This window comes from Alexandromys fortis, unplaced genomic scaffold (genome assembly GCF_014885135.2).
Source record: "Alexandromys fortis isolate MF-2015 unplaced genomic scaffold, M_Fortis_MF-2015_v1.1 scaffold_7, whole genome shotgun sequence".
Classification (NCBI taxonomy): Eukaryota; Metazoa; Chordata; class Mammalia; order Rodentia; family Cricetidae; genus Alexandromys; species Alexandromys fortis.
In genome coordinates, this window is record NW_026067920.1 from 8,750,042 (window position 1) to 8,767,345 (window position 17,304).

At 47.9% G+C, this 17,304-nt stretch overlaps 1 protein-coding gene across 2 annotated transcripts in view; it reads right to left on the reverse strand.

Moving 5' to 3' along the window:
* Nucleotides 1-1,672: 1,672 nt before the first annotated feature.
* Nudcd3 (NudC domain containing 3) overlaps nt 1,673-17,304 on the reverse strand; it is a 95,257-nt gene continuing 79,625 nt past the window's right edge. Inside the window, exons 5-6 of one of the 2 annotated variants that reach the window (XM_050140927.1) lie at nt 8,910-9,098; nt 1,673-1,837 (exon numbers count right to left, since the gene is read on the reverse strand). In XM_050140927.1, the coding sequence (XP_049996884.1) occupies nt 1,811-1,837; nt 8,910-9,098 (216 nt within the window). In that variant the 3' untranslated portion in view covers nt 1,673-1,810. Of the gene's footprint in view, nt 4,043-8,909; nt 9,099-17,304 lie in introns of both variants that reach the window. The other variant, XM_050140926.1, reaches the window with a different exon arrangement.

A 17,304-nucleotide genomic window follows, 5' to 3' on the forward strand; every position in this document is an offset into this window, starting at 1 on the left:
GTTGGGGTTCTGTCCTCAATTTGAAGACAAACTTGGCTTAAGAAATAAAACTAAAAGTCAGCACACCTTTAATCCCAGCACTCAGGAGGCAGAGGCAGGTGGGTCTCTGTGAGTTCAAGGCTAGCTTGGTCTACAGAATGCGTTCCAGAACAGCCAGGGCTACACAGTGAAACCCTGTGTCAAAAGCATTTTAACACCTGGAGTTAATAGCTGAACCTGAAAAGGAAAACTATGAATGTTTCTTCTCACCTGAAATAGTGACCACATAAGCTCCAAGACTGGGAGGAGGCCCTGGGCTTCCAGGTCACATCCGTGCAGGATCTTCTGGTGCCCAGGAAAGACCTCTAGACAGTAAGCTGTTTCAGACCTTCAGGCAGGCAGGCAGGCAGGCAGGCGAGATCAACCTCAGCTGACCACAGCCAGCCCTTGTTCTGTGAGAACCCAGCTTTGTATCGGGGCACCGGTGAGCAGAGCCACTAGGTCACTGGCCGAACAGGAGAGCTCCCGGGGGCCTGGCGGGGCTCTGTGCTAACTCCATGCTTCCTACTCACAGAAGCAGGCCATCAGTTCCTGGCTGAGCTGCTGCCAGCTGGCCCGTAAGAGCAGCAGATTTGAGGTGGGGTGAGGGTCTGTTCCCCAAGCACAGTGTTCTGGCCAGTGAGTTCTCTGCACAGCAGCTGACGCCTCCTGGACATATTTCCACACAGAATGCTTGACTGTGCTCACTCCTGTACTCTCAGGGCCTATCAACAAAGATGCCTCTTTCACTTTATTTAGTGGAAGGTTATTTCTGGTCCCCAGAATTAAATGGGCAACTCCAGTGTTCTTCACTCTTAAAAACTAATTTACAAGCCCACAGGTCCTGCCTACTGAGAGTGAGTAGGGTCCGTGATGGGTCTTCTGGAATAGGGCGGAGACTAGAAAGGAATAGTCTAAGGTCTGAGTGGATTGAGTCAGATGCAGGATTATGTACTGGTGAGAGCTTGTGTTCTAAGGGCTTGGGAGCCTGGTAAACAAAGAGTGGGGATATGCCAGCTAGTTTTATGTCAACTTGATACAGCTGTAGTCATCTGAGAGGAGAGAATCTCAGTTGGAAAAGTGTCTCCAAGATCCGGTAATTGACAAGCCTGTAGGGCATTTTCTCAACTAGTGATCGAGAAGGGAAGACCCAGCCCTCTGTGGGTGGTGCCGTTCCTGGTTGATGGTCATGAGTTCTTTAAGGAAGCAGGCTGAATAAGCCATGAGAAATAAGCCAATAAGCGACCCTCCACGGCCTCTGCATCAGCTTCTGCCCAGCTTGAGTCCTTGCCCTGACTTCCTTCAGCGATGGACGATAAGCAGAAGTATAAGCAAAATAATCCTTTTCTTTCCCCAAGTTACTTTTGGTTATGAAGTTTCATCATAGCAATGATAACCCTGAGACAAGGGCTCTCCAGGAGGACTCTGAATGGGCCCTTAGGGTACAATAGACGCCTAGAGCCTGCCTGAAATAATACAACGGATTAATCACTTATAGAATTTCTAAAAGCAGTGACAGCCCAGATGAGAAACAACCCAGAGAATTCAATTTTGGCATTGACAATATGTACAGGAACTCAGGACTCACAGCTAGAAGTCAAGAGCAATGGCCACCAGAAGTGTCTTTCAGTGAACGTCACAGACAGACCCAAACTTGCTTAAATACAGATTTTATTGCAAACCAATACCGAGGAGTCAGAGCAGCTTTGTAGGCCGGAAACTCAACTCTCCTGGGTCTTTGGACAAAGGGGATGGAATCACCCTGCTTTCCTCAGACCTCAGCAGGTGGGATTTAGGGACCAAATTGTGGCTGTTGTGTCTAAAAAGAGAAAACAGGCAATGTGCCAGCTTCAGTGGCAGGGTGAGGCAGGACAGTGCCTTAGGGCAAAGAGCTATCTACTTGGCTGGCTAGGGTTGAACCCCACTGTGATGAAGACATGTGAATACAGTAGCCACCACCACACCGTGCACTATAACATGCCACAGGGATCACTCGCAGAGCACAGGTTCCTGCCATATGGCCTATACCTAACACTGTTCCCCAGGCTGCTTTTTCTACACTGGCTTGTTTGCTGAAACAAGGCAGGGACAAAGGAGAAAAGCAACACAGAAAATAAAACCATGCCAAAGGAAGGTAAGTTGCCACAGAAGTGAAACATTGTCCCAAATAAAAAGATGCAAAGCTCCCCCGCTCCCTTAGTCCTTCTGGAAGACTACCCACAGGATGAGGGTCGTGAGGGAGCAAGCAGGACTGCAGAAGACTGGAGATACATACACACCATGAAAATTCCTTCATTAGGTGGGACAACTTGTATGGGACGGGGATGTGCAAATCCTAGGACCTTGATGGAAACTTCAGGAACAAGTAGCAGAAGTGTCCTGGGGATCTTGTGAGTGTGACAAATTCTTCTCCCCAAGGATGACTTCTTCAGAGAGACTTCATCACAAGTCCACACTCCAGAGTGGGTATTTGGGGCCCACTGCTCTCCCTTGACCACCATCATGGTCTATCTGCACCCACAGATTAACGCCCAGTATGGACTTCTTACAAGAGCCATCAGTTACCAGCTGTAAACCAGAAATCCTCAAATGACTGCAATGAACTAGTTCCTGCCTATACAGTTGACGGAAGGCTTCTTGAAATAAGTCTTCAACCCGCTCTCGGTGGCTCCTTCTGAGCGTGTATCAACTGCACTCAGTGCAGGGCTATTTCCAGAGGGCAGGCTGCCTTGGCTTCGGTGGGTCTTAATTCTCACTGGTAGTATGGTTACCAGAGTACAGAGACCTGTACATACACACCAAGACTGAGAGCCAGGCAAACAGAGATGTCAGGCGGCAACAGGCACAGACGACCCTGTAAAAGGCTGGGACACCCAGGTCCCTGCCCCTTGGTCAGGTCCTCACACCATGGCTAAAGGTGATCTGCAGCCACAGAGGATCTGAGTTCTAGGGAGCAGTCTGGTGATTGGCACAGGGGAATCTTCATTTTCTTGGACTCAATTATAGTTGCCTTCAAACAGTGGCTAAGTTTTCCTTCCTGAGGCATCCTCCACGGTCAAGGCTGCTTAGGAAATGTGGCTGACACAATCTGCCAATGAGCAACTAACATGCTGTGATCTCTTCCTGAAGGTACCCAGGCTTTAACACAGCACGCCCAAGAGGAGGTCTTGAATAGAGCAAGTAGTGGTGTCGAGGCCCGGTCCACTTCAACAAGAACCAAAGCAAGGCAGCTGCAGTCAGAAGGCAGGCAGCATCCTTAGACACCTGGGTCAGAGACCAGAACCTCAGATTTTCTCCCAACATCTCCAACAGGCAAAACGGACCCCAGTTTCTGCCGTTCTGCACACGAAGCTGAGGCTGGCCAAGTGTATTCACAAAGAAATGAGCAAGTGAACACAAACACACACACACAGGTCTCACCAAGTGAGAGGTCCCATAGCAGTCCTAGAAGCAGCTCCACAGCCATGCCCCATCTGCCTTCATGCATGTGCCTGGTGAACACACTTCAATTTAGTTTTGTCTGAGAGCCTACTCATTCCTTATCCCTAGTCAGAAAAGCAAGCGGACTAGTGTTAAAACAACAGCAAGCAGAGAGAACAGGGGAAGAAGGAAATGCTGCCTGCAGTGGCTTGTTGCTGTGGAGACAGAACATGTGCTCCCAGTTTGCTGGGACATGTCCCTCCCTAATTTGAAACACCTTCATTTAGTGTTGGCCATAGAGACTGCCAGGCAGCTGCTGGGCCTGCACCTTCTCTAGAATAGTCTGAAGGTGCAAGGTAAGCACGGAAGGCCTGGTTCATCATGAAAAAATTATGGTGAGTTGATCAGGAGAAGTGAGTCCCTGGCATGCAGGGAGTAAAGGGGACAAGGTCTCCACCTCCCCGATGATGAAGGTTTCCTTTCCTTCTGGTCATTAAAACTGCACAGCCCCAGGGGAGATGTTGAACATGGCCGGGTCGAATCGCTGGCCTCGGAAGGGAGAGCCTTCAGCATCCCACCCCTTCTTCAGCATCTCATGGACTTTCTACAAACAGAAAATAGAGAGATTAAAGGAGATCACAGGGCACCGCATGCTTTCTCCTACAACAGACTTCCTGAAGGCCCAGAGCCATCCTGTTTCCTCAGGACCTGAGGACTTGCCTGCTAGGGCCAACTGGCCAGAGGACTGCAGGCCCTGCAGTAGTTTGTGCTCAGGAGAAGCATCCCATGACCCTCTGCAAGACTGTTCTCCAAGACTGAATTCCTAGCTTTCCAGCTTCGGTCTCAGTAAAGCACTAACTGCTCATGTCCCTTTCCCATTAGTCTGTCCAAACTCCACACAACCCACAAAACCTGCAGCATTCTCCAAGGTGATGATCAAGATATGAAGATGTGGGGCCTCCACCCCATAGGAACACGACTAATGTGTACAGAGGTGTTCTAGCACCCCTTGCCCAAGGAAGGACATTCTTATCATTGAGAAATGCATCATCAGACAACATAGGTTTGACTCAAGATGTAATGATGTAGAGGAGGAGAGACCTCAAAATGCCCAGCCATGGAACTGGCAGTCAGAAATGTCCCCACTGCCTTTTGGGGACACAGTAAGAGCTGATGGACCCAGCTCTCTGCAGCCCATGGCCACTGTTGAACTATCTAACCTTTGAAGATCAGAAGCAGACTGGAGCTATGTGGTTACAGCTGGGACAAGCAGGGAGACAGGGCTCCTGAGGGCAGCACCTCTGCCTATACTGATGGGCTGGCCTTTCTCTGAGCATCTGTTTTCCTCAGCTACTACCACAAATGTACCCAAGGATAGGGTGCTCTTCTCTTGCTTCCAACCACAAAAAGCCTAACAAAATGCATGGCTAGAGATTACCCCCCCAATGGAGTACCTGTTGCAGACAGCCCTGCAGAACAGGTGCAGAGAACAGGTGCTGCTTCCCTTATCACAAAGATGACAGATTGAAAGTAAAGTGGAAAATCTGCACTGTCAGCAAAGTTACTGGATTCTCAGAACTATGGAATGTTAAACAAAATCCAAGCTTCCTGCTGAGAGGTTTTGCTTGTTTATAAACCTAAGTGAAGCAGCAAAGATACTTAGTACATAGCAGGCTCCCATCTTTGCCCATGAGAAATGTATAGTTTTAAACAAACACAGGATGAGACCCGCCAGCTAAGTACACCTAGGCAGGAGGGAGGTTGATGAGGCCATCAGGAGAACCTCAGCCAGCTGCAAGGTGAACAGCAGCTATAAGAACCTGGTGGCTGGGTGGGGACCCACTGTAGCAAGCCCAGAGGGCAAAGGGCAGGTGCCTAGGTTTGTCTTCACAATTGAGGAAGCCCATGATGCCCAAGATAAATGCTTGGCCCTTTCTGTAGAGCACAGGCAGAGATCAGACCATCCTGTGTGCCACTAAGTTCACTCACAGGAAATGCTGGCACCTGCCTCTGCAACGTCAGCCACTGTTTGTTAGGGGGTAAGGGCCACCAGGCTGGAGAGATCCTAGACAGACACATCTAAATATAGACAGAGCAATGGCACCTGTGTACTTCTACATACCCCTTCTCAATGAACATCTGCTCAAAGAAATCTCACTAGGGAAAATGAAGAGCATTCAATTTGCTGACTTTGGAAGTGACATATAATGGCAACTTAAAGAATTCAAAATGACAGAAGAGGTATATTACCACTTCAAAATTAAAATGCTTCAAAACACAAAGCACTGGTGGCATTAGAAGCACAATTTAAAATTCTGGCAAATTTAGAAAACTTCAAGTTTACACCATAAATGGGCATCAGAGCACGTTGGTAACTGTGACTGCCAATACGCATAGCAGATGGAGGCTGACAGAAGAACCTGGCCCCGTTTCCATTCTCTCTCTCTCTCATAGTTAGGACTGGCAATCCTAGAGAAGTGACCTCAACCACCCACAAAACCCCAGCATGTGAGTACTGCTTATGTATGTGACTAAGCTGTTACATCAGGAAACACAAGGCCCTGGACCTCCCTTTCTAGTTCTGTTTCTCCGTTCAGTAAAGGAAGGTGCTAAAGATACTCTACATGGAGCCCCAGAGTGCTGAGACTTCAGCACTGACAGGTAGTGGGACATGCTCAAGTTGACTATCCATGGCCATCCTGATTAGTTCAGCTCTGGTAAGGGAATCACACTGGATCCTACCATGCATTACTGGGCCTAGGCTCCTTGAAGGCCTTGTTAGGACAGCTCATCTGGGCAAGCACACTCATTTCCTCTATGGTCTTTGCCAGGTCCATAGCAAGTCCACAGCAGAATGAAGTTAAACTCAAGACAAAGCTCTTTCCACTAGACCAAAGCATCTTCAAGGTTTTTCTTAGGGTCCTTCTTAGCTGGGTAAGACGTTCAGTCTCCTCGGTGTCTCAGTGTTGGGTCATAAACAGTTGTGCAGAAGCTGCTCATCAGCCGCGGACAAGTCTTCTACGCACAGTTGTAAGAACCTTGTGTTCCACACACAGGTTTCTGCAATGTCTTGTGGGCAAAGAAGGCAGTCTTCATAGAAAGCCAAAACAGGGCACCCCCAAAGCCTTGCCTTTGCAGTGAGTCAGGTTCCCAGCAGCAGGTCACGCATGGGATGATACATTAAGTGTGTGTGCGTGCACAGTGCACACACATGATGTTTAGCACTGCTATCTTTAGATCCTTTTACTAGCCTGTTTCAAACTGTCACTGAGGATCCTGGAGGCCAGAACTTCAGAGAGCTGACTTGGTTTACTGGAGATAAAGTACACTGCCCTATTCCGAGTCCTCAAGAGTAGGCTGGGAGGTAGCCACCAGAACAAGGAGACCTAAGACCCACAGGGATAGAAAAAAGTGGCCAGTTCCTGCAGAGGACCATTGTTGAGACTGAAAAACGAGGATGAGCTGCTCTCTGGATAAGATCAGATGAAAGAGGCTGGCCTCTTGCCTCCATGAAGACAGTTGTGTGCTTGTCCTCAGGGATGTAGACTGTGTTTTCCATCTGTCCTTGAGGAAGGTGACACTGGGCCAGGCCAAAGGGCATCAGCACCAAAGGAAGAAAGGAGGACTACGTATGCATGGAAACAATGAGCAAAAGGATCAAGGGGAAGGAAGAAGACAGCGTGGGGAGAGGGAGATAGGAAGCCCAGAACCTGACACATCACGCAGGTCCTGCACTGCTGCTAATTCCCAGACAAGTGACACTGAGGTTGTTTTGACTTGTGTGTCAGGCAAGGGATGCAATCGCAGGGATCTTAAGACTAAGAGGTGCAAACAGTTGTTGAACCTTCTAGCTTCTCTGCTATCTCATAGCTAAGAGTCTACAGAGGACATCACTGAGGTTTGGCTAATGCTCAAAGGTAGTTCAAGCCACAATCAATATCTATCCTCGTGTTTCTCTACAACAAACACTCAGTGACAGCATCTGGGGACAGCACGAGGAGTCACTCAGCTCTGGCCTCTCCATTCTGTGGCACAAACTTCTCAGTGGTACTTGGTAGCTCTTCCCCCACCTCACCCAGGATGATGGCGTCTGCACTCGCTTCTCCACTCCAAACAGACCTTGGCAGTCACCTTATGGATACATCTGACTCCTTTTGTAGACAAAAGTTCTGACCCTGGACACAGGAATGAGCATCTAGATCCATAAGGTCTCAACCATAAGGCTAAGGGTCACAGATAGACCTTCTTGCCCAGTGGACACAGGCCAACCTGACCGGATTACATTGTGACCAAGCAGGTCTGGCAATCTCTGCTAAAGTGAGGGCTCTAAGCTTTCCAGTTGCTGCCTAAGGAGCTCTGTGTTCACGGACCGGCAAAGATGCCCTCCCCCTCACCCACTCGGGGCCAGGAGAGAAGTAAACCCCATCCCCACTGCTTGAACTGCTATGAGGCACAATCCATACTCAGATATCAAAAACTCAACACTTTCTCGTTGTGAAAACCAGACCATCTAATCAGGGCTGCTGTGCAGAGCCTATAGCCAATCAACCTACTCTGCCCATCATAGAACATGCTCATGACATGGCCTGGTATGGCCTAGAGGAAGAGGTAAAGACGCCAGTACTGCCTCCCAAGGCTTCTTGACCTTAGTCACAGGGAAGATGTCCATGAAAAGACTATAGTGGCCAATGCAGTAACAGAGTATATCAAAGATCCCTGCTACTCAGAAGGGAAGCATGGGACAATTCACATAATCCATGAAGTAAGGCTCCTTCAGAGACAATAGGGAACACACATTAACTTCTCTAGAGTCCTGGGGGCTGGCTTCTTGTAGACAGCCCTCACCAAGTCTCTAAGCCATGCTTGGTGCACGCGCGCGCGCGCGCGCGCGCGCACACACACACACAAACACACACACACACACACACACACAAGTCTAGGTTCTATGTGGCTGGCCATTTGACAGTGAAAAGAACCTGAGGCAAAAGCCTTTTCTTCCTTAAGTAGTTATTCTTATGCGGAAGAACAATGTGTTTACCTAAACAATCATTCTTTGACATCTGCACCAGTCAGACAGACCCAGCCTTTGGCTCTTCCAGAAGCTGCTGACCTCACACTCTCATTACAGCCCCAGCACTTCCTCAACCCACCCACCTATTCGCTCTGCACTGGCTGTTGTAGTCAGACCCTAAGTGGGTCCTGCAGCCTGGCCTCCCTCCTTCCACCAAAGGGGCTCTCAGGCTCCGGGGAGCCATTAGCACTAAACAATTCTAGGCTACGAGATGTGGCTGAGCAGCAGTGTGTACCTGTTCTAGGTGAGGAACAGATGGCATGAGCAGTTGGGCTTCCCTAGACAGGACACCACAGAACTGCAGCAGGGCCTAAGCCAGGCCTAACATCTTCATGTCTTCTTCCCCACCAGCATGACCCACCCGCCTGCTGAAGGTACAGGAGAGCCATGGTGCTCATACCAGCTCGTGGCTCTGGGGCTTGCCCTGCAGCTTCTGGTGGTAGTCAAAAGTGAGTCTGTCCAGGACTGCCTGTTCCTCCTCGTCCACAGTGGCCATGGAGCGCTCCTTGTTGATCTTGTCGATGTCAATGGGCTCTTCTCCCTCCAGGATCGCACTCCACCAGTATTCGCCAACCTTGCTCAGATTTACCTGGGACAAGGAGGGGAAAAAACTGTATCAAGTATGGCAGAAAACAGCCCAAGTCACTAGAGAAAGAATATTAGCAATGTGGACAGGGTCGACTAAGGGACAGGCATACGGTGCTGGGGACAAAGCAAAGTACGCAAAAGGCAGAGCTTTAGACCTGCACAAAGGCAAGGTGGCTGCATGGGTCAGGTATGAGGTCACAACAGGAATCTCTGAGCCAGAGATCCCGCTGAGGGCACTAAGAGTCCTGCATCCTATAGATCTGAGTCCTCAGAGTAAGCATACTGTCTACCACATGTGCCCAGACTTACTAGGCATCACTATTTTCTAAAGTCCTCTAATCCAGCAGGACCTGGCCCTGAGCTTTCCCATGCTGCTGCATCCCCTCCAAGGAGAACCCTATTTGGTAAGACTTTGTTTCTGCCCAATTCAATCAAGTTCCTCTCTTGGCAATGACCGTTCTTTCTTCCAAGAGCAACACTCAATGGGGAGGTGGGACCTCTGGGATGAAGGATGTAACCTGATAAATGACAGAATCTTTCAGTGACTATGGCTAGGGACCCAGCCTGTTCTTCTCCATCTTTGGTACCTCCAGGAGTCCTCCAGCCCGAGTTTTTGACTTCTAATGGTTCAGAGAGGAGCCAAAGAAGAACTGAACTCAAGCTGCAGGAATGGCTAGACGTACTGTGATCAAGCACAACAGCACCCATCCAATATCATGCAGTAGCCCTTAGCACTGGAATCTGTAAAACTTATCACATGACCACAGAAACTCAGAAGCCAAGTGGAATTTCAGCAAGAGTGGAACAGAGAACATCAGGGGCATCTTGCAAAACTGGTATTCAAGGACAGAGCTGCTTCTGTCCCAAGGACATAGTACAATAAGATGCAGGGCACACCATTCCCCGAGGCTCCCGGTCAAAGAGACACACAAGAAACTGGAGGCATTGGCAGTATCCCTCATGGTCACTGGCTGGACTCATCAGGAAACTGCTCAGAGTGGAGCAAGGTGTAATGTTTGCTCACTCTATATGATGACTCTGACAAGATAAAACAGGTCAGTGCTCACAGAGGGTAGTTGGAATTTTCTTTGAGTCACCAACCAGCTCCCAAATAAAGACATGGAAACTTATTACTAATTATGAAAGCTCGGTCTTAGCTTAAGCTTGTCCCACCAGCTCTTTTAACTTCATTTAACCTGTTTCTATTCATCTACATTTTGCCTTAGGGCCTTTTACCTTTCTTTCATTCTGTATGTCCTGCTTTCCTGCTTCCTCTCTGTCTGTCTGTCTGGCCCCTGGGGTCTCTTCCCACGACCCTCCAAGCCTAAAATCCTCCTCCTACTTACTCTCCCTGCCCAGAAGACACACCTCCCTCACTAGTGGCCATTCAGCTTTTTATTACATCAATCAAGTGCCTTAGGCAGGCAAGGCAAATCAGCAACACATCTTTACATAGTTAAACAAATATTCTGCAACAGTTAAGGGCTGCTAAAACTGACCTGCAGAACCCTGGGGTCAGTCCACAATACTGTTAACTAACAGAATAGGCTGACAGTACAGGAACATTCATAGGAAGTTTCCAGAAATGAGAAAAACAACACAAAAACTTGTGTAATCATGACACAACATCAGTACCTCAAAACTTCTACTCCTGATACCTAAAGCACAAGGGAATAAAAATAGGGACGCGGGACTAGAGAGATGGCTCACTGGTTAATTGTACTGGCTGTTCTTCCAGAGACCTGGGATAGATTCCTAGCACCCACATGGTGGTTTCCAAATGTAAACACCAATTCCATGGCCTCTGACACCCTCTTCTGGCCCGTGAGCATTGCGTACATGTGGTACACAGAGACACATGGAGGCAAAATACCCATATAAATGAAGGAAAAGACTCCTTTTTTTTTAAACAGGGGAGAGCAACTGCCTATGGTGGTAGCTCCACCAGTAAATGACTTCTGCTGTTTGGTTCCCAACTTAAAACAAAGCTATTCTAGATATTCTGGTCCCTGGCCCAATACTCATGTGCAGTTTATGAGGTGGGAACCCCAAAACAGCCCCCAAAGACTCTAAGACTGAGAATTCTGCCCTGTCTTTACCAAGCTTAAGGGATGAAGAACCTTCAGGTAGGAAGCTTTCTCTATTCCAGAAGAGATTCTGAGGTGTTACAGAAATGTAAACTGGCCAGGTAGTGGAGGCACAAGCCTTTAATCCCAGCACTCGGGAGGCAGAGGCAGGTGGATCTCTGTGAGTTCAAGGCCAGCCTGATCTACAAAAGCTAGTTCCAGGACAGGCACTAAAGCTATAAAGAAACCTTATCTCAAAGAAACAGACAAACAAAAACCAACTGTAAATTGCTGGAAAGATAGCCTTTTGTTTTTATGAATGACGCACATGAGTCATTCTGTAACATACATGTTGTCGTGCCTACTTAAGATGAAGAAAAGTCTCCTAAGTCAGGGCTGTGTGAGGTGGAGCCTCCTTTGGCTACCAGCCCACCAGTATCGCTGCAGGGGGATGACCAAGCATATCTATAGTTCACTTATTGCTAGCAGATCTCTGTACATCACACAGACCAGTCTCAACTCCACCATCAGGTTCACACAGATGCTCAACATCACAGCTCCACAGACACAGTGATAAACGGAACAGAGGACAAGTCACTGGTCTGTCCTCCAGGAGAGAACAGATTATAGCTATCTGCCAGGAGTAAGGAATAAGGGAAAGGTTCACTTCCAAGTCTAAAGTGGGGGGATAGAATGGGGCTTATCCCATGCCAGATCCACATGTGCACTTAGCAAATCTAACAAAATTCATGATGAATCCTATCCCTTTTATCATTAGAAATATTTAATTTCATAAAATGTTTAACTATAGGAACATGCCCAGGTTATTCCAAAAATTCTCAAAGGTTTTTGCAGCAATAAGGATCAAACTACAGGCACTATGCATACCAGACAAGCAATCTACTACTGTGCTCTGTGTGCACGTGTGTATGCTGCATGCACACAAGTGGAGAACAAATGATGCTGGGTATTTTCCACTACTGTTCTCCACTCTATGAAGTTAGGCTAGCTGGCCAGTGAGCTCCTGAGATCTGCCCCGCTTCCCATCACAAACACAAGCAGCCATGCCAGGTTGTGGCTGTTGTTTTCTATTATTAAAAAAAACAAATATCCGCAACATGAACACTGGAGATTCAAATTCAGGTCTTCATGCTTGCATAACAAGTGTACTATGTCATCTCTCAAGCCCTTTAGTTCCCCCACTCCCCCTTTTTCTGAGACAGGGTCTTGTATGTAGTCCAGGCTGGCCTTGAATTCATGATCTTATGATTCTCCTGTCTCTGAGAACTAGGACTAAAAGTATGTACCACCCACAAAAACCAGCTAGAAAATTTTAAAGCATCTTTAATTAAAATAAAAACATTCCTCAGTCAGGTGTGCATTTCAAATGTCTAAGTGGATGCTACTAGAAGCTTAGGGCTATTGTACCAGAGAGCATAGCTTCAGCCACAATGGTAACAGGTACCATCCAATGCCAGTCACCTTGTTTTTTCTTTTTTTAAAAAATTTATTGTGCAATTCATTTAATTTATTTTTCAAAAGTGAACAGTTCAATGGCATTTGGTACAACCATAGTGGTATGCAACCAACCACATCTGCATGCTGAAACATTTCCATCACTCCAAAAAGAAGCCTTGTACCCAGTGATATACTCTCATTTTATCCTAATAATTTCTCTCTCTCTGCCCATACAACTATTAATGCTTTTGTCTCTTTAGATTTCGCACAAATGGCGTTGTTTTGTATCTGGCTTGTATCACTTAGTATGAAGTTTTAGAGGCTCATCTGTGTTGTAGCATGTATCAGAACTTCATTCCTCTCCATGCCGAACATTCCCCTGAATGAGCCTTCCACAGTCTATTGATCCATTCTCTGTTGATGGACACTTCCCCACCTTTTGACGATATTGAATAATGCTCTACTTGTATGGGTTCCTAATTTCAATTGCCTTGGTGTTTACCTAGGAATGGAGTTACTGGGGCACTTGGAACATCTACTTCATGTTTCAAGAAATCCCCAAATTGTTTCCCACTAGAACTGTACCACTTCCACATCCTGGCACTGCACAAGGAAGGGGTTCGGGTCTCTACTCCCTCATGGACATTTGGGATGCATTTGCAAGGGTGTGGAAGCTCGCCTGTTATTCCTTTGCCTGACTACATGTAAGCATACAAGCTCCAGTGACTTCTTTCCTGCTAAGGTTTAGGCTGCTCTTGGTGCTGGGGCAGCAGACAGCACTGAAGTTCCCGAAAAACCCAAAATGTTGTTTCCAAAACTTTTTTGAATCCTCTGAGATTATCTTCTTCCACTCTGTTTCTAAAGACTAAGTAAAGCTGCACTTTAGTGTGACCATCATCCTCATCCTTCACTGGCCTGGCCTCCTTTTCCAGAGCTTCCTCGGGGCATCTCATGCCCTGCTCTGGCTCCTTACCCTCACACCCAGAGTCTACCCTCTCTCTTTAACTAGCGTATGGCCCAGAAGTCTTAGCAGGCAAGTTCCTTGGAACATCACTGACTTCCTTGATTGCTACTTCTAGGGAACTCAGGTAAGACACTCTGGGAACCTAGTCTTTCAGGCAAACAATGTGGCTTGAATACACACAAGTCTCTGGAGGTAGGGTAGGGTGTTCTCAACACTAAAGACAGAACCAGAGTTGGGTGAGAAGAGAGGAGAAACACTCTTGGAACAGACTTCATTGGTTCCTAGCTAGAGACCACACCCTCACAAAACTAGTTCCATGGTTTGCTTAAATTAACTGTTTTGGTTTAACATTTTGTTACTTTTTAACAAGTCAGGCTTGTGGAGGTGTAGTTTGCACACAGTAAAACTCACCCTGTTGCAGTTTCATCTCCTCCAGCCTCCACTACAACCCACCCACACCCAGGCCCCTCCTTCCACTTCAGTCTGCATTGCTCATCTTGCAGTCCAGCTTGTCCATGTCCAGGATGTCTTCCCCACTGAAACCCACGGCTTGTGGGCGTGTACACATTTCCTTTCTGGAGTCTGTGGGCTATGAGCGTGGCCAGGCTATTCCATGATGCAGGTGATCACTATCCATGGCCATGGAGGTGCTCCTAGGATTTGGCAGATAGGCAGGAAGCCACTGTAAGGATTTTTGTGATTCCGTTTCCTGGGAGCGCAGTGAAGGTCAGCAGGGCTGCAATGTGAGCACACTGGCTATGCTCACCACCTCACTCTCATGGCTGCAGTGAGGAGTTCAAGGCACCACAGCTCCTCCAAGTTGAGCACTGTGAGCTTCTTAGCAGCCACTCTCGTAGGTATAAAAGGCATCTTGCTGTAATTTTTACTTTATTTCTCTGATGACGCTGAATTTCATTGTGTACTTGCTAGCCCACTCATTTCTTATTTGCAAATAACTTCAAATTTACACATTGTTCAAAGTATAGGCAGCCACATGGGCATTTAGCAGCTATGTGCCCGCACTGTCCCATTCTGTATGTATGTTTGCATACAACATAACAAATAATGGCTTCTCTGAACCACTTTATCCTGAGTTACCTCCTAAGACTAGGCAGGTCTTTTGAAGTAACAGACTGGTTGGCCTAGCTTCCCGCAGCACAGGACTCTGGTCTGGTCTGGTCTGCTCTGCTCAGGACCATGCCCACAGTGTTCCTCTCCTGTCTAGTGTCTCCTGCGGTATGTCTCTGGCCTACCAGCAGGTATCTCACAAGGATGTTTGTTCCCTCTTGCCCCAGGCCTCTTCACATTGTCATCAGTGTCATCCTCCCCCACAGGCCAGGAAACCTGACCTTAAACTCAGCCTCTCCTTGCTGACAGGGCATGGGCACTACTAAAGTGAGCCTTCTCTACAAGGGAACTGCTTGCCACCTTCCTCCTTTCTCAGTGGCTTAGAAAGTCACTCTGAACCATCCTTCATTGGGTCAAAATGAGATGGTGCTCTAAAAGGTCACTGTGGCCTCACCATTTCCTGGATACACTCTCATTTTCCAGTTCCTCTTTCATCTAACTGGTCCCACAATAATTTCCCAGAGGGACCCCAGACCGTCACTGACCGAACAGTGCTCCCAAAATGTCCTCACAGAAACTTCACCCTCAGTGTGAATAAACTTACCTCAGCATCCCCCGATCTGTGCCGATGACTCACCAGCATTTATATCCCTTTCCTTCCTTAGTAACGGAACCTCATTTCTATTCAGGGAAGCACTGTGCCCAGTGAGGATGGCTTTACTCCTCGCAGCTGCCCATGTGATTGAGTTTGGGCCAACGGGAATGTTGTGGGACGTTCCTTCCAGGAAGGCACCTTGGAACAAGGGCAGATAATGGGGTGAGACAACAGCACGGCGGGTGCACCTGCTCAGCTCACCCACTGTGGGGAAGAAAGGTGGGGCAGCCTCTGACTCCCGTGGGTGTGCTGCGAGCCACCACCACACAAACAGTGTCATCAACTGCCTTGTGAGCTTAAGAAATTCAAGCAGAACTGAGACACTGCACAGGTCAGAGGACATGGGGGCAGAACACAGCTATACTCTTTGTCGAGTGGGGACAACAAGTAAGTGACAGAAGCTCTACACTGCTTTCTTCCTACCACCCAGGAGGAAGGACTGAGGGCCCATCCACTGCTCAGCACAGTCCTGCTTTCATTTGGAACAAAAACTCTTAGCCTTCTATGTGAGTTCAAGCCTCAGCTCCTCCCTGCTGGCATCCAGGACAGAATGATGTTAAGAATCATGGTAAAACTGGAAACAGGACTCAGCCTGGAGATGGCATCACACTAAAGGTGGGCTCACATTCCAGTTCACATATATCCCAGGCTGGGGCGCTAAAATGCCAAAATACTAAAAATAACTTAATCTGTAGCTTCCATTCTGGATTTATGAAGAAGTATGGTAAATGATATGCAAGGATAGCCTCACAGACCAGGAAAGGAGGCTTGTGAGGCGGTAAGGGACAAGGGACCACTTCATCCTTGAAAGAACAGTGAGAGCTGTCCAGACAAACTGGCAAGGAAAATGAAGGAGTCCCTGGCTGAGAAGGCAGGGATGACACATCCCCGGCGCCACCCTAGAAATGCTGCACTGTTCAGGGAGAGCCGCAGCAGTGATCATCCTGGGATTCCACTTTCTGAGAAATAATAACTTCAGGAAATCATCTCAATACAGGCAGGGAGGTGCAGCTTGTATAAAAATACTCACAGTGCTAAAAAAAAATCATAAATAAACACAGTGCAGTAAGTTTTAAAGCCTGAACTCCAACATCTATTTATTCAGAAAATAGTCTAGAGCTATCTAATCAGTGTTAAATAGTCTGTGTGCACGATGTCAGCACACGAAGATGTGTGGGGAATGGCATTCACCTCTCAGGCAGCTCCAACCACCCATCCAACACAGCCATGGCTGAGAGCCCCGAAGCAGAGCATGCCGCCTGCCTACAGCTACCCACACAATGCAGAGGGCAGCCAGCTTGCCAGCTCTCCACAGGGAGGAGGAAATGAGGACAATGCACAAGATCAGTGCCTGGCTTCTGGGACCAAATGAAGAATCAGGAAAAGTAGCTGGTGCCGTTGCCACGGCTGATTTTACATCTCCGTAACCAGGCAAGGAGCTTGCCTGAGTCAAGAAGTCTCATTTAACATTCTCAAGTGTGGGAGGGAGGGAGGCAAGAACTGTCACACGGTTTTAGCTGCCACCCCTGCCTGCCCTGTCTGGTGTGGGATCCACTGCAAAAGGGAGGAGAAACAGGACACGTGGAAGGCGCTGAGAAGCAAGTGGCACGTCTGCATTCCCCTGCTGTGAGGTGAGAAGGTCAGAAGCTCTTATTGTACCAATAACAGCTCCAATGTCACTCCTCTTCACAGAGGCTGCACGGGTCCTAACATGAGAATGCCCAAGGGCTGCTATGACAAAAATCAGACTGGATCGGAGGACTGAGTACTTAAAATATCACCCATTCATTTCTTGTAGTTCTGGAGCCCAGATGTCCAAAATCAAGGAGTAGGCATGGTGTTGGCTTCTTTCAGCTTCTGGTGGCTGCTGGAATCCCTTGATTTATGCCCATATCATTCTAGTCTTTGCCTGGTCTTCATGAGAACTTCTTTGTCCATCTCTTCTCCCGCCTCTTTGAAAGGTGTCTTTCAAATTCAGGAATCACCCAGGAAATCC